The 22,370-nt window shown below is 44.3% G+C and overlaps 3 protein-coding genes across 4 annotated transcripts in view; 1 reads left to right on the top strand and 2 right to left on the bottom strand.

Moving 5' to 3' along the window:
• Positions 1-5,426, bottom strand: part of MAP2K1 (mitogen-activated protein kinase kinase 1) — a 41,023-nt gene extending 35,597 nt beyond the window's left edge. The window contains exon 1 of the mRNA XM_079954352.1: positions 5,092-5,426. Coding sequence (XP_079810478.1) covers positions 5,092-5,171 — 80 coding nt within the window. The 5' untranslated portion in view covers positions 5,172-5,426. The remainder of the gene's footprint in view (positions 1-5,091) is intronic.
• A 1,344-nt stretch (positions 5,427-6,770) lies between these two features.
• Positions 6,771-11,490, bottom strand: TIGD1 (tigger transposable element derived 1). The gene is made up of 2 exons (XM_079952835.1): positions 9,612-11,490; positions 6,771-6,923 (listed from the first exon to the last, which is right to left on the bottom strand). The coding sequence occupies exon 1, from the start codon at positions 10,596-10,598 to the stop codon at positions 9,645-9,647; it is 954 nt and encodes a 317-aa protein (XP_079808961.1). The 5' UTR covers positions 10,599-11,490; the 3' UTR covers positions 6,771-6,923; positions 9,612-9,644.
• Positions 11,491-12,776: 1,286 nt separating this feature from the next.
• TIPIN (TIMELESS interacting protein) lies at positions 12,777-22,309 on the top strand. Of its 2 annotated transcripts, none has more exons than XM_079954395.1 (8): positions 12,777-12,936; positions 14,470-14,622; positions 15,470-15,563; positions 16,851-16,926; positions 17,803-17,925; positions 18,020-18,083; positions 19,913-20,116; positions 21,432-22,309. In XM_079954395.1, the coding sequence occupies exons 2-8, from the start codon at positions 14,493-14,495 to the stop codon at positions 21,563-21,565; spliced, it is 825 nt and encodes a 274-aa protein (XP_079810521.1). In that variant the 5' UTR covers positions 12,777-12,936; positions 14,470-14,492; the 3' UTR covers positions 21,566-22,309. The 2 variants fall into 2 exon arrangements, with proteins under 2 accessions (XP_079810521.1, XP_079810522.1); XM_079954396.1 differs by lacking the exon at positions 12,777-12,936 and adding an exon at positions 12,957-13,171.
• The last annotated feature ends 61 nt before the right edge of the window (positions 22,310-22,370 follow it).

Raw genomic sequence — 22,370 nt, 5'->3', positions numbered from 1 at the left:
ATATTCCTATCCAATGTCTACACTAAGCAGCCTTCCCCAACCTGGTGCCCTTCAGAAGTTTTGGACTACAACTCCCAGCACCCACTGCACACCAGATTGGGAAAGGCTGGTTTAAAGAACGAAAAATACTTTCTTTCCCTCCTGAATGAAGCATACGATGAAAGTGATTTTAAAAAGGCAGCATTGGTGTGGCGGTCACAAATTTGGCAAGTTAAAATGCAGGGCCAGCCCTCCAACATCTTCACACCAGAAGCAAAAAAGCATTTACCTCCTCTGATTGTTAACCTGGCACTGGCTAATTTTATCAGCTAGGAAAGGTAGGGATCCAACAAGCAAGCATGATGTCTCAACCCTCTAAGCAACTTATCAACATCCTCAGGCTGTTCAAGCTAAAAATAATTCATAACAGGGCCAGACAGTGTTCTAGCTGTATCTTTCTCAGATTCTGTCAAAACTATGCCAGAGCTGACATGAGTGATCTCATCCGCAGAAGGCACCTATGGGCCTTTGAAAGTTAAACAGGTTGATCCATTGGGCCTCTATAGCACAGGCCTTTCACCACTGAGAAGAGCTGCATTTACTGGCATTGTGCAGAATCAATGGTGGTGGTGAAGTGAGCTTTCTCCACAGCAGTAGTATAAGCTCTAAAATGGGCTCCAGTCTGTGCTTGATCATATTCCCTTTGAGTTTTCCACCATCTGCTCTCCAACAGTCAACCTTGCATTTTCATTGATATGGTGCAGAGCTAAAAACCAAAGAGCTAAATTGACTCTATGGCTTGGCCAATAACATTAGGAAGCAGTCGTCTCAATGGCTCAGGTCACCTCCTGATCCAGGGGTAGGTTACAGCCTCGGTAAGACTGCTGGCAAAATCTGAGGGAAGTTCTGAGGGTCTACCAATCTTCAGGGTCAAACCATCAAAACTGGTCCTCCACATCTATGGAGCTTAATTGCAGCAGACAGCCCAGACCTGATCAAATAGTGATTTGTCCATAACAACAGTCATTACTAGTACCCACAGACTGCCACGCCTGATAGGAACGCGGAAAAGGGCCTTCTTGGTGGCTGCTCCCAGACTCTGGAACTAGAGAGTCCTGCAAAAGCTAGCCTGGCTCCCTCCTTGTTCTCCTTCCACCAGCAGGTGAAAACCTCCTTGTTCCTACAGGCTTTTAGAATTGACTGCTTTTAATGAAACGGCTTCTGATGTGCTATTTTTATTGTAACCGTTCGTAAGTTTTAATCACGATTTTATATATGTATATAGTTTTAATTCTATTATTAATTGGTTTTTAATGACTGTTTTTCCTATGTTTTTAGCGACTCTAGCTTTTATCTGTAAGCTGCCTTGAGTCTCATCAGGGGGAAAGGCGGGGTACAAATAAATATGTAACAATGACGACAATTACAGACACTCAGAACCAAACAATTCCTGAAGTGAGTATCCGACAAAGGAGATGGGCTATAGAAACCCCACCTCTTCAACACTCAAGCAAAGGCTCATGTAGCACCCCAATCTGAGAGGCTCAGCCTGAAACCCTTAAGCAAACCAGGTCTCTGTTATACATTCCACACCAGCATTTTCCAGGTAGACATAACGCATTGTATGAAGATTTTTTTAAAAAGATACTATATATCAGCAATGTCCAACAGGTCGGCCATGATCGACAGGTAGATCACCGGGGTGTCCCAGGTCGATTATGGGATATTTGAAAGTGTTTGCCCAGTTGCTCCTGAGAACGATCTCCTCGCCCCCAGCACTAATTAGCATCACTGCTAAGACAGCTTGTATATCCTCCTATACTCCATCAACAAGTGTGCTATTCCTCTGGTCATCCCCCTAAAAAAAAAGGTCAACAACTAACTCTGGTCACCCCCCCCCCCAAAAAAAGCTCAAGAACTATTGGCAATGACAATGGGTAGATCACTGCCAGTTTTATTACACTGGGAGTAGATTGCATTCTCTAGACAGTTGGACGTGCCTGTTATATATCATTTGCGCTGGGTGGCTGCAAGTTCTAAGAAACTGAGAAAAGTGTTTCTCTATCCACTCCATGTATCTACCTAGTCTATCCTACGCAATACATCATTTTATAAACCTCTCTTATGACTTCTATTTAGTTTCACCCCAAATTAATATGCCCAACATTATTTAGCCCTTCTGCAATGGAAAAATGCTCCAACCTCTTTTTCCACCTTTTTCTAGAACTAAGATACCCCTTTAGAGAGCAGGCAACCAGAGCTGCACACAGAATTCCAAACACAGTTGCACCATAGATTTACATCAAGGCAGAATGACACCGGGTGTGTTTTCATCCCGCTTCCTAATACTTCCCAGCACAGAATTTGTCTCACTCATTTCAGCCGGGTACCAAATTGGCACTCACATTGAGCTATCCACCGTGTCCCCAATATCTCTTTCAAGGTCAGGCACCACCAGAGCCCATCAGTGTATAGGCAGATCATCCTGGAGCTTTCCAGATTCTGCTTGGGTTTTCACCATCCTGAACAATTTGCTGACATTTGCAAACTTGGCCATCCCAAACACCTCCCATGACTACAGACCATTTAAGAATGTTAAATTAGCACCAGCTTCTTACAGAAGCTCAGCACTTCCTTCCTTCATTGTGAAACCTACTTTTGCCTTCTACTTCCTCATCCTACCCTAGCAACTAACTGATAAGAAGTCCTAGCCTTTTTACCTCAGGTCTGCTAAGCTTACTTAGCAGCCTGAGTTTGCACATGGGTTGAGTCAGAACCTATGTTCAATTCTCAATAGCATTTAACCATTTCCAGAAGACTGATTCATTGTTCCATTGACCTTAGCACAATTTTTGCCACTGCGATTGCTTGTGGAAGTATTCTGAAGGGGGTATTGGCACACCAGAAAAGGTCTATCCATCCATCCATGTGGATTTTTAAAGGAAATATTGTTATTTGCAGCAGTTTAATTTTTATTTTGAATAGCCAGTCACCTTGATGAATCTCTCTCTCTCTCTCTTATTTTAAAATGGTATTGTATGTTTCCACATTGAAAAATGCCTGGGTAGTTTATGATATGGTGAGACAAATAAATAAGAAATAAAAAAAAATCTACCCTGCCTTTTCGAGGGGAGCCTCTCACTTCAAAGAGTCGTGTGGATATCCAATGGAAAACATTTTTCTACATATACAGGAATCATAAAAAAATGGACTCGTGAACGTAAAAACATTATGTGGGTGGTTATGACCAACAACAATTCATCTACACGTATGAAAAATGGAAAAGGATTACAGGACCCTGACAAACCAACAGCAGAACTCTCAATTTAGGAAAGGAAGAATCAATCCATTTCTGGGCAGTGTCACTTTTGCATGGTTCTGTTGTGTATTGTTTCTACATCAATCTGTGAATAAGAAAAACTAAAGGAAAACTGTATAAAAGTACATACTATCAAAATTGCATTTTTACTTTTAACCTTGCATTTCTAAATGTAGGTTTATAAGCTTTTTGACCCTGGGACTATGAGAGAGCATTCAGAAAGTACAAAAGCCAGCTGATAAATTCCAATTAGCACGCCCCCCCAAATTTCCTGTCAGTCCTGAAAGTGTCAGTTTGTATCTGACTTTGGAAATACAATATCGGATTCCGTGAATTCCATTGTGTACATCTCAGCACTGCAATGGAGAGGAACCTAGGGACCTGCTTGCACTATTCATTCCCCCACCCTTCACTAGGCAGAAGGCTTCAATATAGAACTTTCCAGGCAATCAGAGTTGTCAATTCACAGGTAATCCTGATGATCAAAGGCGATCGTTTTGATTAATGCAAACATCTTGGTATCATTTCAAATGAGAGCCTAAGGCAATGAGCTGCTTGCTGTTTCATCCCGCACTCCACCCTTCATCCCCAGCGCCCGGATTGTGATGTGCAAACAGAAGAACATCTTCAGTTCTGTTATCTGGAGATGTCAGAGAACATCCACTTTGTTGGAATAGCCTGTAGTCAGCATAGCAACAGCACAGTATGGTGATTCTGTGGTGTTATGCAAACATTATTGCAGGTGTCTTACTTGCGCGTTTAAGTAGCATTTCCTGCAAACAATTAATGCAGTTTTGGCGGCCACAAAACTGTCACTGCAGACTGGAGCCAGAGGGTGCGGAAAGGCTCTGCCAACTCACAAATAAATTTTTCAAAGTGTCTCTTTTTCACAGGCGCTGCTTTTAGCGATGCAGCAGCTACAAAACATTCGGGGAAGTCCTCTACAACGGTCTTCAGCAGAGAAACCTGTAGCTAGTGAGTTCTTACAACTTAACCTCCAGCCATAATTTTATCTTTGGCGGCGAGAAGTGGTTTAATAAGCACAGATTCCGAGTCTCAGTAGTCCATTCTGTCATTTCCTCCCTTTCTTTGAAAAGACCCCTACACACGAGCCCGAACCCACAATAATATTCCTGTGCTCTTCAGCCTACAGTTTCGAACAACCACTTTAAAAGCAACTAAGAATGCGAAGAATTGATGCTTTTGAATGATGGTGCTGGAGGAGACTCTAGAGAGTCCCATGGGCTGCAAGAAGATCAAACCTATCCATTCTTAAGGAAATCAGCCCTGAGTGCTCACTGGAAGGACAGATCCTGAAGCTGAGGCTCCACTACTTTGGCCACCTCATGAGAAGAGAAGACTCCCTGGAAAAGACCCTGATGTTGGGAAAGATGGAGGGCACAAGGAGAAGGGGACGACAGAGGACGAGATGGTTGGACAGTGTTCTCGAAGCTACCAGCATGAGTTTGACCAAACTGCGGGAGGCAGTGGAAGACAGGAGTGCCTGGCATGCTCTGGTCCAGGGGGTCACGAAGAGTCGGACATGACTAAACGACTAAACAACAACAACAACAAAGAATGCGAAAGGAAACGAGGGGCTCCTGGATTTCCGCCGGGCGTCGTTTCCCACCCCTCCAAGCCCCCCCCCCCGCGCCCCCATCTTCCACCGAAGTCCGGGGAAAGAAGTCCTGCACTCCGAGGGCAGGAAAGCGCCAGGGCGGCCGGCGGGCGAGGGACCCCAGCCCGGCCCCTGCTCCGCTTGCCACCCCCTCCGTCCCCACAGCCTGACTCACTCGGCCGCGCTGGTCCCGTTGATGGCGGAGCCGTCGGGCGCGGGGTGGAGCTGGATGGGCATGGGCTTCTTCTTCGGCATGGTCTCTCTGGCGCGCTCCGAGGAGGCTGCCCGCCAAAGCGCCGCGCTGCCTCCGCCCGCCGAGCCCCGCGCTCTGCCCCCTCGCCCTGCGGCGCTGGGCGCGCTCCCTTCTCGAGGCTCGGAAGCCGAGCGGAGGAGCCCGGGGCGAAGCAGGCGCCGGCTCGCTCTGCGCCTTCCGGACTTCGCCTGGGCGCTCCGCCACCTTCTGGGCGGCGTTTACTGCGGCGGCTGCTGCTGCTGCTGCTGCTGCTGCTCCTGTGCCGAGGCGAGCTCTCGCCTCCTGCGCGCTTTAAAGAACAAGGCGGGGAGAGAAGCGCCTCAGCGGAGGGACCTCCCCCGACGAGCGAAGGGGTCCGGCTTAGCGCAGGGCGCATGTGCCCAGAGCCGTGCGCATGGACGTTGTGGAGGGGTGAAGCCTCCGCCAAGCTTCCCTGCCCTTACTTTGCCCGGAATGCGTGGGAAATTGCGGCAGGGAGGGGCCTCGAAAGGCGCGCTCCGGGGCCAGAGCAGCCCGGGAAGAGTCGATGCAGCTGAGCGGCAGCTCTCGCATGCAAAACGGGGCACAGGTTCAATTCCCTCCCCATCCCCATCTCCTGGGGTGCTTCCTATCGTTCCCAGGAATCAGCGTTGACAATACTGAGTTAATGAAAAATGAATGCTGAGCTACAAGCAACTTGTTTCTGGGACAAGAACAGCGGCACAAAGTCTCAGGTTCAATCCCCGGCGTGTGCAGGAAGGGTTTGGAAAACCCTCGTGCTCTAGAGCAGCGGTTCTCGTCCCATAAAAGCATCAACCTAATTAAATTAAAAACATTGCACAAATGCTAGAAGCAAATTGTGATTGCCGTGGAAGTTTTGCAGTAGTGTCCTATCCAGAGCCAAATGTCATGCCAGAACAATTAAGAAGGAAGAGAAGTAATGAAAGTAGCTGGGAGAACCTCAAAGGAACAAATTCAGACTGCGTGCATATTTCTGTTTACGCTGCATCCAGTGTGCTCCCACTGCTGGTCTGGAAAGTGGTGCACACATTATATGAGTTACAATCCGTGTCTATATTGCATCGTGTTCTCTTGGTTTTTGTTTTTTTAAAAAAATATATAACAGTATACTGCATTTTGGGACGTGGGTAGCGCTGTGGGTTAAACCACAGAGCCTAGGACTTGCCGATCTGAAGGTCGGTGGTTCAAATTCCTGCGACAGGGTGAGCTCCCGTTGCTCAGTCCCAGCTCCTGCCAACCTAGCAGTTCGAAAGCACATCAAAGTGCAAGTAGATAAATACCGTAGGTACCACTCCAGCGGGAAGGTAAACGGCGTTTCCGTGCGCTGCTCTGGTTTGCTAGAAGCGGCTTGGTCATGCTAGCCACGTGACCCAGAAGCTGTACGCCGTCTCCCTCGGACAGTAAAGCGAGATGAGCGCCGCAACCCCAGAGTCGGCCTTGACTGGAACTAATGGTCAGGGGTCCCTTTACCTTTTTACACTGCATTTTGCTGCATTTCCCCCTCAAACCAGCTTCAATCCAAATTGAGGAAAAAGAACAACCTAGCTGAGTTTTAAGCTGGTAATGGGTACAAAGTCTCAGTGTAATAAGGCATATAGGCGCTTGTCTCTCATGGTATAATTCACTTTGCACTCTGGAGGCCAAATTGGGTGAACAGATTCTTGGAATGACTGCTCCTCTTGAGTCGTGCTGATCCTGAATCTTGTCGTAGATAATTTCTGCCTGCCATGGACTTTTTAAAAGGCACTAGCTCCCTGCCAAGAAAGGGGGGGGGGGGGAATAGAAACTGTGTGTTGTATTTACTCCAAGTAAAAGAGGTGTGACAGAGCAAAAGTGAGGACTTGTGGGTCAGAAATGGCAATCCCTAGACTCGCACAGCTTGAGCCCAAAGCATACAGTCTGACAGCCGCAGTCCTAACTCCACTTACACGTAAGTAAACCACAACAAATAAAATAAGATTTGCTTCTGAGGAGACTCCTGCACTCAGCACTTAGGTAAACTACAGAATTTGCTTGGATGGTATTAAAAGGATTAGACAAATTCATGGGGGAGAAGGTTATCAATAGCTATGAGCCATTATTACATTTATATCTCATACTTCTTTCCACTTTATTATTATTATTAATTATTATTATTATATTTGTATACTGCCCTATACCTGCAGATCTCAGTTACAACATAAAATCACAATATAAAAACACAAAATACATAATAAGAATAAAAACAACCCGCTAAACCCCCCTCCTCAACCCAACACATTTTAAAAGGGTATTGGAGGTAGGTTGGGCTGAGACTCAGTGGCTGGTCCAAAAACACCCTGTGAGCTTCGTGGCTGAGTGGGGATTCGAACCCTGATCTCCCAGGTTCTAGCCCAGCACTCTAACCACTACAGAACACTACTTCCGCTGTTATATATGTGCTCCGGGATCTTCTGCAACATTCATGAAGGGCAATAAGGCTATCAATGGCTATTGTACTTCTCTTGTCAAAGGCAGAATCCCTTTGAATGCCAGATGCTGGGAAACACAGATGAGGAGAGGGCTGTTGCATAGGGCTGAGCGATGTCTGGTTTTCAACATTGTGATATATCACGATATATCGATATTTCATGGTGTCTGAAATAAGGATGGAATGATGTAGAGTGAACAGGGTAATGCCCTGGGAACTGCTACTACTTTGGGATCTTAAAAGAAAACATTTTTACAGTACTTATATTTTCCATATTGTTATAACTGTTACTTTATAGTACAGAACAATGGGGGTGGCAGGAATCTTGACAGAAGTGATGACCAGCTTCACTAGTTTTTTCCCACCTCACATTTTTTTACATAGCACACATACACATCGCGATTCTCGATATAGCACCACATCGAATATTAGGAAACCGTGACCATGATGTGGATTTCAAACTGATTTTGGACGATGTATCAATACAGCACCCAGCCCGACTGTTGTGCTCATGTGCCGCTTTTGACTAAATGGGCCTTTGCCCTGGTCTCCAGGGGCCCTTGTTATGTTCTGGGGATTCTGGGGCACAAATTTGAGACTGCACAACACAACCATGCAATGGGAAGTACAGTGGAACCTTGGTTCTCAAAAGGCTTAGTTGACAAACAAATCGGCTCCCGAACGAAAACACGAAAACCGGAAGTAAGTGTTGTAGTTTTCGAACATTTTTCAGAAGCCAAACGTCTGATGTGAGTGTCAGCTATTGTTTCCAGGGCACCTGCGCTAATCAGAAGCCACGCCTTGTTTTTTGAACATTTTGGTAGTTGAATAGACTTCCAGAACGGATTACATTCGAGAACCAACGTACCACTGTATCAAAATACTTAATGTAATCCAGGGCAAAGCCCTCACACTGAAATCTAACTCCCTACCTATGCCATTTATTTAATTACTTGTTACATTCATCATACCTGGGTCTCCATCCGCTCCTGTTTTATCCTCACAACAACCCTATGAGGTAGGTTAGACTGAAAGAATGGCTGGTCCAATTCAGCCAGTGAGCTTCATGGCTGTGTGAGAACCCTGGTCTCCTAACTAACCACTACACCACACTGGCTTTCATACTGTTCAATTTTCTAATGTTCATCACAAGATATAATAATTATTTATTAAATTTGCAGGTCACTTAGCACACAAAGGTAAGTGACTTACATATATATGTGTGTGTTTGTATACTTCAAGCCAACTTATATTGTTTAAATGTAGCTATCCTTTTCCATATATTAAGAATGGAAATTTTATGTATTATATTTATGAACAATGTCATCCTCGGGTTAAGTACTTAATTCGTTCCGGAGGTCCGTTCTTAACCTGAAACTGTTCTTAACCTGAAGCACCACTTTAGCTAATGGGGCCTCCTGCTGCTGCCGCGCCGCCGGAGCACGCTTTCTGTTCTCATCCTGAAGCAAAGTTCTTAACCTGAGGTAATATTTCTGGATTAGCGGAGTCTGTAACCTGAAGCGTATGTAACCTGAAGCGTATGTAACCCGAGGTACCACTGTATACTGGGGGGGGGGGGGAGAGAGGAGAAAGGGTTGGTGCAACTGTGTTCAGGTTACAATTATTCTTATTTTTTGACTATTAGTTTCCTCTCAGGCACAGTTTACCACTAGTTGGCCACTGGGGTAAAAGCGTGCTCCAAGCAACTGCCTAGAAACAACAGAAAGGGACCAAAGTAACAGGTATTAAAGAATGCAAATGAGGCGACCAAGTATGTGTGCGCAGACAAATGGGTAGGGTGGAGCAAAGCAAGTACCGTTACTCAGTACAGGCGATATTGTGGGTTTGTTTCCAGATCACTGCAATTAAGCGAGTCACACAATTTTTTTGGTTTCCGAGTGCATATAAAACTTACATTAACACTATACTGTAGTCTACTAACTGTGAAATAGTGTTATTTTTTTAAAAAAAAATCAAACATCAATGTACATACCTTAATTAAAAAATACTTTATTGCTAAAAAATGCTAACCATCATCTGAGCCTTCAGTGAGTCGTAATCTTTTTGGTGATGGAGGGTCATGCCTCAATGTTGATGGCTGCTGACAGATCACCTTGGTGATTGCTGAAGCCTGGGGTGGCTGTGGCAATTTCTTAAAATAAGACAACAGTGAAGTTTGCCGCATTGATTGTCTCTTCCTTTCACGACAGATTTCTCTGTAGCATCCAATGCTGTTTGATAGCATCTTACGCACAGTGGAACTTCTTTCAAAACTGGGGTCAATCCTCTCAAAGCCTGCTGCTGCTTTATCAACTAAGTTTATGTAATATTCTAAATCCTTTGTTGTCATTTCGGCAATGTTCGCAGCATCTTTGCCAGGGGGAGATTTCATCTCAAGGAACCCCTTTCTTTGCTCGCCCGTAAGGAGCAACTCCTGTTGTTTAGCATCACCACCTCCATCCATAATCTTAACTAGAACATCTGGATAGCTTGCTGCAGCCTCTCCATCAGTACTTACTGTTTCAGCTTGTCCTTTTGTATTACGGAGGCGGCTTCTTTCCTTAAACCTCATGAACCAACCTCTGCTAGCTTCAAACTTGTCTTCTGCAGCTTCCTTGCCTTTCTCGGCCTTCATGGAATTGAAGAGAGTGAGAGCTTTGCTCTGGATTAGGCTTTGGCTTAAGCGAACGTTGCGGCGGGTTTGATCTTCTATCCAGACCACTAAGACTTTCTCCATATCGGCAATAAGGCTGTTCCTCTTCCTTATCACTCGCGTGTTCACCGGGGTAGCGCTCTGAATTTCCTTCAAGAACTTCTCCTTTGCATTCACAACTTGGCTGACCGTTTGGCGCAAGAGGCCTAGCCTTCGTCCGATCTCGGCTTTCGACATGCCTTCCTCACTGAGCTGAATCATTTCTAGCTTTTGATGCAATGTGAGGGACGTGCGACTCTTCCTTTCACTTGAATGCTTGGAGGCCATCGTAGGGCTCTTAATGGATTTAAATATTGTGGTGTCTCAGGGAACTCAAAACTCCCAAGGAAAGGGCGGAAGAGGGTCTAGGGGCTTAGTTCATCCTCTAGCCCTCTTGCCTGCAGGGACAAGAAGGGGAAAACCCAGCTCCAGCCCTAGCCAGCTCCACCAGGGCTGCCAGGCGCTGCACCCACGTCCAGGCTCCTGCAGCCTCGACTGCAACCCAGCAGCAGCAGCAGCAGCAGCTCCTGCAGTTCTTCACATTGTCAAAAACGCAATATCTGCGAAGCGCAACAAAGCGAAGCGCAACAAAGCGAGCCGTGATGTATACAGTCCTGTGTCTCAACAGGGGAAAGTAGCGGCGTGGAAAAGGAGGGAAGCGAGAACATAGAGCTAGGACTTCAAGAGGCAGCCCATCGCTTCGCTTGTGTTATAGGCGATTTTCGGGTTCAGATAGAAAAAAAGATATTTTAAAGTGCCGCTTCCGGATGGAAGAAGTAAAACCTAGGCGGAGAAATAAACATGGAAATTCAAGGTAATTGGAAGTTGGGCGCAGACTGCTCCCCCGCCCCTCAGAACGGAAAAAGGCACCAAGAAATCGAGAAGTCCTTGTTTTCTAGCTCTTGCTTCTTTTGAAACATTTGATTTAGAGTGCAATCTTGTACGTGTCTACTCAGAGGGAAGCCTCGTCGAGTTTAATGGGGCTTATTTCTGAGCAGAGGCATGCACAGAATTGCATTGCTAATTAGCTCCTGAAGCGTGTTTAAAAAATAAAATAAAATAAAAAATAGCCTAACCTATGCAAAATGTTAGTGCCGAAATGCTCTACTATCTTCCACAATGGAAACTGGAGCAGTTGAAGAGAGAAGCGAGTTGCGTTCTCAGCCAGGGGCGAGCACGATCGAGCCGGGATTTTTATTTAGAAGGGACAGGGGTTTTTTTAGGAACTCAAAGTTGTTTCCTAGGAAATTAAAGCTGGAGAGGCTTCTGGTGGGGTGGCGGGGGGTGGCAGAGCCTCAGATTATTTAGAGCTTTAAATGTTTTTGGAAAATATTTGTGGCTCCCCCCCCCACCGCCATCGACTTCCTTCTTCAGAACCGGGTTGCGCTGTAATGTTGACGTGGAGGCCGGGTATGGCTCAAATGGTGGATTTAGAACAGCTCTGCAGCCCCACGATGCCGAGGGGAGTCTCACACAACACCATCGCCATGGGAGCCACCGCCGCCCATTGTTGTTTAGTCGTTTAGTCGTCTCCGACTCTTCGTGACCCCATGGACCAGAGCACGCCAGGCACTCCTGTCTTTCACTGCCTCCCGCAGTTTGGTCAGACTCATGTTTGTAGCTTCGAGAACACTGTCCAACCATCTCGTCCTCTGTCGTCCCCTTCTCCTTGTACCCTCCATCTTTCCCAACGTCAGGATCTTTTCCAGGGAGTCCTCTTCTCATGAAAGTATTGGAGCCTCAGCTTCAGGATCTGTCCTTCCAGCACTCAGGGCTGATTTCCTTCAGAATGGATAGGTTTGATCTTCTTGCAGTCCATGGGACTCTCAAGAGTCTCCTCCAGCACCAGAATTCAAAAGCATCAATTCTTCGGCGATCAGCCTTCTTTATGGTCCAGCTCTCACTTCCATACATCACTACTGGGAAAACCATAGCTTTAACTATACGGACCTTTGTTGGCAAGGTGATGTCTCTGCTTTTTAAGATGCTGTTTAGGTTTGTCATTGCTTTTCTCCCAAGAAACAGGTGTCTTTTAATTTTGTGGCTGCTGTCACCATCTGCAGTGATCATGGAGCCCAAGAAAGTAAAACCTCTCACTGCCTCCATTTCTTCCCCTTCTATTTGGCAGGAGGTGATGGGACCAGTGGCCACGATCTTCGTTTTTTTGATGTTGACCTTCAAACCATATTTTGCGCTCTCCTCTTTCACCCTCATTAAAAGGTTCTTTAATTCCTCCTCACTTTCTGCCATCAATGTTGTGCCAAAGAACGCTTGGGTCTCCCATCCCCAAATACCCCAGGTAAATCTATTTTTTTATCCACACAAAGTAAGCCTTATCATCAATCTTTTTCCCTTTTTCTTTTCCATTTGGGGTGCTGGGAGTTTCTTTCCCTGCCGCTAGAGAAGAAAACGAAACGAAAAAACGAACCCGGAAACTACATCTGCCACCTTCTTCCTGTTAGGTCTATTTTGTATGAAGTCTATGGGAGAGGAGCGCGTGTCGCTGCTCTCGCGAGATGACGCGGCTTCTGCTTCCAAACCCCAAACCCCTCCCCCCGCAGCGCTTTGGCGCGTTTTCTGCTCGGCGGGAGCGGAGGGCCGGTTTCTGAGGGAAGTTGTCCCTGAGGTAAGCGAAGCCATTCCGTTGGTATTGGGAGGGGGCTTCCTCTCCTCGGAGGGTTTGCGTGGAGGCGGCTCGAGGCCCAGGTTGGCTGGACTAGGAAGAGGAGCGGCGGCGGCGGCTGCCCTTCACGAGGGCCTGGGCGAGGCCCAGAAAAGGGCTTCCCAAAATCATGGTCGAGGGGATGAAGGAGCAGCTTTTCCCCTCTGAGGGAAGGTTGCAGCTTTCAGAAGGAAGGAGGGTAAGAGACGACATGAAATCACTCGAGGTGGGAGGAAAGCGGAAAGGAATAATAATAATAATAATAATAATAATAGTTATTATTATTTATACCCCGCCCATCTGGCTGGGTTTCCCCAGCCACTCTGGGCGGCTTCCAGCAAAATATTAAAATACAATAAAACATCAAATATTAAAAGCTTCCCTACACAGGGGAAAGAGGCTCCCCCCCCAAAAAAAAAGAAACCTCTGAAGCTCAGGGACATCCCATAAAGTTGAGTGTTGGAAGATTCGGGGCAGATAAATAAAAAGGAAATCCTTTCGCTCAGCGCATCGTGAAGCTGTGGAACTCCCTCCCACAGGAGGTTTTTTAATGGCCACCAACTTGGGAGGATAGGGTAAATTCATGGAGGAGAGGGCCTATCCATGGCTGTGAGCGAGGAGGGTTATTTTATTTATTGCCTGCCTTTTGCCCTAAGGTCCCAGGGTGGGTTACAACAGCATTAAAAGCCGTATTTATAACAAACTTGGATGGTTATGCTCTGCCTTCACACTTGGAGGCGATGATGCTTTTGGTTACCAGTTGCTGGAAACCCGAGAGGGTGGAGAGCGATCTTGCTCTCAAAGACTAAGTGGACACCCATAGTCTATTCATCCTGCTGGGAAAGCTCTCTTCAGAACAGAAAAAACCCCCACATATCTTCAGTTGTTTCTGCAAAGTGAAAATAGTGTGGTATCTCGACAGGAATGCTGTTCCATTGAACAGGGATGGCCGCACTGAAAGCCCTGCTTGGAGTTACTGTGGAGCAGGGTTTCTGAGATCCTTTTATTTATTTATTTTTTTGCAACATGTAATAAGTACCTCTGAAGCCCGGTTGCTGGGTTTCCAAGTGGGAAGAGTGCTGTCGCACTCTGGTCCTGCCTTGGGGCTTCTGGTTGGCCACTGTAGGAAAAGGATGCTGGACTAGATGGGCTTTTCACTCGATTCAGCAGGGCTTTTATTAAGTTCAGCCAGAATGATCAAGGGGGCTGGAGCACCTTCCCTATGAGGAAAGGTTACAGTGCAGTGTTCTCAGGAATATGAGGTGATAATGCACAGCCTTCTGAATGAAAGCTGTGTTGCTCTATACTTGATTCCAAGACAGGCTTGTCATTTTCTAACATATAAAACTTATAACCTATAACTTTTAGAATCTGTCTTTTTTGTTGTTGTTACCTCATCTGCCCTTTGTCTGAACGTTATCCATGACTACTTTACTTCCTTATCCCTTCTTCATCTTTTAACCAAAATTTTACAATTTTGCATTGCTACTTTTCCAGGATAGAGTGCTTTGGATCGCAAGATGATAGATCCAATAGATGGCAATTTGTTTGATCTTCCTGAATATGAACAAATCCAGGATGAGACGTTTCTACCTCTACCACCTCCAGACTCTCCAGGAGGAGATGTTGAAGGCAACTTAGTGAATGGAGGTGACTGTTCACTTGAACTAAATGTTCACATTTTGAACCCTGATAGCACAGTCTATGCACGTTTACTTGGATGTAAATCCCACTGTGTTCAGGGTTTTACTCTGAGGTAAGTGTGCATAGCTTTGCGCCTTGAATCCATGAAACTACATTTGCTTCTAATACTAGACTTTACGAGGAGAGAATTTATTTTATGCCCATAGTAGGTTTTTTTAAACAACAACCCCTATTTAAATTATATCTGGTTTGGTTTTTTTTTAAAAAAAAGACTGGTTGAAAGTTACTTTGCACACTTACTCCTTAAGGTGGTTTAGCTTTGACACAACAGGCTGTAACATATAGCATGTGGACTATAGCCTCAGGGTTCTCCCTAGGCCATGCCCCTCTCCCAAAGTCATGCCCCTTTGCTCCAAAGCACTCATTGGGTGCTTTTACCTCACTGGAATGTGCCCTTGAACTGTAATAGCCACTTATTTGCCAGGATGGGGTCTGGCATGGCAGGAATGTAACCCATCATTCAAAGGTAAGACTCCTAACTGTTGCCCCTCCCAATTTATGTTATGGATTTGCCACTACTGTCATGTACTGTACCCCTGGAGGATTGCCCATGAGGGAATGTGGCCTTGAGGCTGAAGGTTTCCTATCCCTGTTTAGCAGCAGGGGGATAAGACACCAAATATAAGACACCATTGCATGAATAAATACCTTTCCTGGAATATGCCTGTATGACTGTTACAGCATTCATATATGGTATATAAAAATATATGAGAATGTTTATTACTATGGATGTTTCACTCAGTAAATCTAATCACATTCTCAGTTTTAGCATATGTTGTTTTTCATTTGTCAGAATCAGAAGAAAACAAATTGTCACAAGCCAAGGATTCTTCTAGGACTACAAGGCGATCTGTTAAAAGGCCAGTGCCTAAACTAGATGCTGACAGGTATTTAGAAAAAAAATTCCTATCCCTATGTGTGCCTCTATTTACTCTGTTGCATATTATTGCTCTTAATCCTTTTAATTGATGCCAAACTTTTAGAATTTGGATCTTTGAGATGCATCCCAATATACATAAGAGTTTTTACCTTTTGTTGACCTGTATGGTGTTCTCCTATGGTTACTAGAGTGGAACCTCCCTAGGGTGGAACTTTGGTTGCTGAGTCCCACCATCCATTGCTATTGTCCTTAGAGATCCTCTTTCACACAGAGGTCCAGTTGGCTAGGACATGGGACAATGTCCTTTCAGTTACAGTGTCCAGGTCATGGAACTCTATTTTCAGGACCCCAGGGTGGGTTCCAACCATAAATACATGGTCCATTCTTTACTGGCACTTCAACATGCTGCCAAAACCTTTTTGTCCCACCATAGCTTTGGTTTGGTTTAGTTTCCCATTGTCTCTTCAGTGACTTTAGTATCTGGCTTCTGGCATTTAGCCCCAATTTTAGGAAATTTATATTACGTTAATCATGTGAGCCATGTTATGATGACTGTTGTGAGGGCCCAAAGGCAGGACATATGAATATTTAAATAAATGAATAAATTGGTGATTTTGTAGATCAGCCTAGGCAATGGGTTGTGCCATACATTTGCCAATGTTGTGTTGCAGTGTCACATCATTTGCTTGGCAGTGAGTGAGGAGAATAAAATGGAACTGAGCAGAAAACATTTGGAGACTTGCTTAGTCAAGGGCACTCTTCCCAACACAGTACTCAAATGGGTGCCAAAACCCATCCAAATAATGGCTTGGCAACTCTATTTGTAAATGGTTTGTTTTAAAGAGGTTCAATTCAGTTTTGTTGGCTTAAGAAATATGTATATACTATTGTGTGTATATATATATATATATATGTGTGAGTGTGTGTAGGCTTATTTATACATGTATTGTAGATTCTGCTGGAACAAATCGTCTGTTGCATGGATAGCCAATATCATGTCTTCCAGACTACAGCTCCCATCACCCCTGACTATTGGCTGTACTGACTCGAGCTGAAGGGAATTGTAGTACAAGAACACTGTTGGCTATCCCTGGAGAGTTTGATAGCATTTTGATACCTCTTCAGAACTGGAAACATTTACTTACATGAAAATTATGTGCATCATCAAAAGCCATGATAGACCATATACCATGCCTCTTGTATACATTGGCATCGTATTTCAGAGTTTTGGGTGGAATACCTGTTATTGAAAAAGAAAATTTCAAGTAACTAGAGACACTTCTAACATTCACAGGTTAGTTTCAGAGCGAGGACTTCCAGCTTTGCGGAATATGTTTGATAATGTAAAATTCAAAGGTAAAGGTTATGAGGTAAGCAATGCTGAGAAGTCTTCTCTTAATTTTTGTGGCCATTGTATGCATATTATGTATTCTGGGATATAAGCTGTGTGGAACATACGAACATGAAGTTTTTCAGCAAAGGATTAGATTAAATGTTAGGGGTTCTAATACTAACATGTTTAGTTTTGTTGATCAGTTGTGAATTGTCACTCTATCATGATGATAATGGCACAAAATTGACTATTTGGGGTAATTTACGTTTAACATTAGCCTTCCTTAATAGTATAAGGGCAGCCAAAGCAAGGAGGAAGATTTGCCTCATTGTTGAAAAGATTGTTATGTAGGCTCACTTAACTAATACATTCATCAAAACGAATCCTTTCCAGACAAAATACTGTTTTACAATATCTTAAAGACTGGAGGGGAGAGTCAATGCAAGTATACTTAAAAACCAGTAGGAATATTTAATGTGATGGATATGCCATCTCCAGTCTTCAACCACAAATCCACACCTGAATGGACCATCTCAGTCGGTGGAGCTCCTGTTCTTAAACCTCTGGAGACACAAGACTGAGGAACACTGGTGTACACTGGCTCACAGTGGCTCTCGAGGATTTTAGACGGAACAGTCCCTGCCTTAACCTGGAGATGTAGGTGTTTGGGATTTTTTTTGCATGCAGAACAAATGCTCTATAACTGAGCCACCGCAACTCCCCAAGCATCTTCAAGAAAGGGCCTTTAATCTGTTTTTTTTTAAGTTAATAACAATTAATTTTGTCAGTTGGATACACTTTTGCATCCCAAATGTACAACTTCAGTATTTAAGGCTTTGTGAAATAAAGCTTCAAATACTTTCCAATGTGAGCATGCCCAATGTTTAAACTGTATCTTGTTTTTTATGTTCAGGAAGCAGACTTGAAGGCACTTGTGAGGCATATGGAGCACTGGGCTCACAGGCTATTCCCTAAACTTCCATTTGAGGATTTTGTTGACAAAGTAGAGAGTTTAGGAGGTAAACAACCAGTCCAGGTGAGTGTCAACCAATCTGAGTAAAAGTAATGCTTAACTGAAAGCAACAAATACAACTCGGATCTGTAACATATGGCACATCTTCTCATTCTAGGCATGCTTGAAGCGAATTAGACTTGACCTGCCCATGTTGCATGAAGAATTCACAAGTAATGAAGGCATGTATGCATTGAAAATGTTAGCACTGCATCCTTTTCTCTTTTGACGGTCAGACATTTAGGTGCTACTGAGAACTGACAGCAAAATTGATGTCCTTTAGGATTGAGCTGACCAGTCTTACATGGTCTCATTTTAAAAACTTGAATCCATGTGTCTGCTGCTAAAATTACAATGCCATAGTGCATCGCAGGAAGTCTTTAACAGTTGAGGGATAACTTGTTGGTATTGAGTGCTCCTGAACTTGCACTTTTGCTTAAAGACTTGAGAAGTGCCTTTCTAGATCTAAAGAGCTACCCAATCAAGCACTCTGTGCAGCAGATTCCAGTAGCAGGCCCTAGATGCACTCTCTAGCTGAGAGCTACTATGTACTTTCAGCCCCTCCCTAGAACAATGTATTTAATCTTTTTTAAAAAAATAAGGAACATATGTCCATTCCATAAGTTTGTGTACTTGTTGGGATCCATCTGCAGTCCAAACACTGGATTGCACATTGTGCTTAGGACACAATAAGTTCTGTTTCCAGGATACAGGATTTAATCTGAACAGTCTCCTTAAGTGCTGTGCATTTTGCTAAGCCCTTTGATTACATATTAATTGTAAACTTTTGTGGTGTCTTGGGAAGCTTGGTCTCAGAGGAGCTAGGTAGAAATTTTGGCAATTGCTGCAACAGTCCTGAAGTTTAATGACAATCTTTCCTAAAAGATTAGCAGAAAGTTCACTACTATCACTGACTTGACTTTAAAAGTGTAAACCATTAATATGCTGTTTTGCCTTCCTCTCCTAGGATATCAGAACAATTAGATAATTGTGGATGCAATGAATATTGGTTGCATTTGTTAGCTATACAATGCAGCCCTAGTCAGCCACATATAGTAACAAAATGGATCCTGCCGACAGCCTCTGTCCAGTTACCAGATTTCTGTGCGATGGTTCCATACATATATGTTGAGTGACAGAGAACACAAGTTTTGGTTTAAGGAAATATGAATGACATTTTGTTTCAGGAATTAGATACCTTTTTGATTTTGACTGCTTTCTAATTAATAAGACACAGGAATTAACACTTCTGTATCATTGGACAAGTACCGTATTTTTCGTCCCATAGGACGCACTTTTCCCCCTCCAAAAATGAAGGGGAAATGTGTGTGCATCCTATGGGGCGAATGCAGGCTTTCGCTGAAGCCTGGAGAGCGAGAGACATCGGTGCGCACCGACCCCTCTCGCTCTCCAGGCTTCAGGAAGCTATCCGCAAGCCTTGCAAGCCCGGCGGGAGTTCCCGCGGGCTCACAAGGCTTGCGGGCAGCAGCCTGCAGCCCCGGCGAGTGTCCGCAAGCTTTGCGCGCCCGGCGGGAGGTCCCACCGAGCGCGCGAGGCTTGGGGCGGCAGCCTGTCGCCTGAAGCACGGGGAACCCTCTGGAGGGCTCCCCGTGCTTCGGGCGAGTGTCCGCAAGCCTTGCGCGCCCGGCGGGAGGTCACCGTGCTTCGGGCGAGTGTCTGAAAGCCTTGTGCGCCCGGCGGGTGCCCCGTGCTTCGGGCAGGTGTGCGCAAGGCTTGGGGCGGCAGCCGCGGCTGGGGGAGAAAATAAATTGTTTTTATTCATTCCCCCCCCCCCAAAAAAAACCCCTGGGGTGCGTCCTATGGGCCGGTGCGCCCTATAGGATGAAAAATACGGTAGCTTTCCTTCTATAATTTGCTGCACCATTGAATGAGGGAATATTATTGTAGTTCCAGCAATATGGTGATAAATCTGTTTACTTTTTAAAAAAGCAGCCTAGCCTAGTGTAGATTTTGCCTGGAAACTTCTGATAGCGTTTTCCATTCAATATAGGTGAGGATGGGGGAAGCAATGGACCTAATCCAGCCACTGAAGAATTAGATTTATTTTCTGAAATCCAAAATGCACGAGAAGACTTTGGTTTGCCCCCAAATAGCACACTAACAGAGGAGCAACTGCAGAGAATTGAAAGGAACAGACAAATAGCCATGGAAAGAAGACAAGCAAAAACACAGTTCAACAGTCAGTCACAAGAAGGTAAATTCTAAAGTATGAATAGAGACTATTCATGGTTATACTTTGGGATACTTGAATTCAAACATCCTGCTAAAAATCAGCATCTGGTTCTGTTTTGACAATATAAATATAATTGAGGTTTTCTTTAAATTTGTTTGTAAATGATTTCTCCCCCTTCAAAATAGTTTCCCTCTCAATAGGTGAGCTGTGGTGTGCACGGTACAAGGGAATCACATCTACATGGGGGTTAGGTTCCAGAGCCTGTGCATTAGGCAAAATTCATGTATAATCCAGTTTACCTTAAATTACCTCCCTAGTCTGGCTTCAAGGCATCACTGCTTATCTGAGGAGTCTCCTTTGGTCCCTGTGCTTTCCCTGAGGAGCTGGATCAGTGGAGGAGGAAGAGGGGCTTTCCAATCTTCTCCATGCTTGTTGCTCAAATGGTGGGGGGAGGGGGGCAGGCAGGCAGGCAAAGGCAAAGGGAGGCAGAAAGAGAAAAAAGCTAGAACAAATCTTTACAGTTGCAGATCGGATCCTCATAGCAGCTTTTGCAGGAGCTTGCTGCCGATCATCTATAATTGAATTTGTGTTATTTATGTGTGTGTGTGTGTGAGATGTGATTCCATTATACTTTCAGATTAGCAGGAAGTTCATGTGATGACTGGTTTATTGCTAGTTCTATATATGCACTGCCCTTTTACACTAAAACCTGCCAACTTGACATAAACAGGGAAATTAAATCAAACAGCTGGTCTTTGTCTTCACCTGAACAAGATTCAGGTTACCTTGTTACTAGGTGGATGAGCTACCAAGGATTGCCACAAGAGCGGAATAGTTATTAGCAGGAATTTTTCTTCTCCACCCCCCTTCCTTCAACTTAGTAGTGAGATTTATTGTGGTGGAGATTCATCAAGTGGCCTAAACCACGTTTCTTCATGAAGGTGTACCACACTATCACAAAACCAAAGAGAAGGAGAGTTTATGTAGGAACAAATATCACAATTTGTTATTTCCATACATTTGATGACTGAACTAAAGTGTCTATTATAATATCCTGTGGAAAGCTAGCAGCCAGAACATTCTTCTCCTTACATTTCGAATTCATGTTTTTCAGTTTTAAATTTAACTATTTCCTTCAACTTGACCCCTGCCTTGTGATAATTGCTTCATTTTTCTTCCTAATAAAAGTTTGGTTTAAAGAAATTGATTGCTTCTCTCACCTCATAAAACTTCAAGTTATTGACTGGGCTAGCTAGTATGAGCCTAAGCAATTACATTAGAGGAAAGGAGTTAATGCAAGAATGGTGACAGCCAATATTTTTTTTGTTTCTAATAGAGCTGCATGTGACCCAGACAGAAGAATGTAACATCATTGTGGCTCAGGAACAAGATGACCTGCCTGTGGTGGAAGGAGGAAGTACACCTTTTCAGACTATTAAGAAGGAAATTGGAAGTATAGAAGATAAATGACCTTTAACTTTTGTATCAAGTGACCAAGGACCAACATCTTGAATTATACGTCACATATTCCTGTTATTTCTTCCTCTTGAAAGTGGTTTTTTTAATGGGGTTTTTTTCTACTGGAACAACTGATCATTCTTCCCAGTTCCACTGGTCTCACTTACATGTAAAGATGAGCCAAACCATGGCTAGGCATGAATGAGCAAGTGTGCTGGTAAGAGGTGGAAACTGTGGCTGCTTGACTCCACCCCTGTAGTGCTATCCATGGTTTTGTCTTAATGTTCTGTGCAAACCTAGACTTGTGGTTTGTCTTCTCCAATCAAACCATGAGCAGTAAGCTAAGAACAAGCTTTAGTTACAGCTTGTGGCTTGTTTCTAGTGAGACATACAAGTCTAGGCTCAAATGGGTTAGTGCTGTAGCAGGACTCAGGGAGGAGTAAAGTGGCTGTGATTTTCACTCTGTGCCACTATGCTTGCTTGCTCATGCTAAGCTATAGTTTGGCTTCATGTTGCATGCTAACTTGGCCTTTCAGTGAGAGTTCTGTAATTCAGATATTTTTTTCTTTATCCACCACTTTGGAAATGGTGTTTCTCAGTTGAAAGTGAGACGAGTTGAAGCTTGAATTCAAAGTAATGGCTGCTAATCCTTCAATGAGAAAGCACCATTCTCACAGTAGATGTTATAAAATGTTACATATAGAAAGCAGACCAAAGCAATGATAGTTCTGCCATTAAAATCTTTTATAGCTTTCACATTGTGAAATACTTGTGCTATGTGTCCATATTTTACACTGGAAATTAAGATGTTGGAAAT

This window comes from Podarcis cretensis (assembly GCF_951804945.1).
Source record: "Podarcis cretensis genome assembly, chromosome: 14".
In the NCBI taxonomy this organism is placed as follows: Eukaryota; Metazoa; Chordata; class Lepidosauria; order Squamata; family Lacertidae; genus Podarcis; species Podarcis cretensis.
The sequence above is the reverse complement of the archived record's forward strand: the minus strand, read 5'-3'. Positions and strand labels throughout refer to the sequence as shown.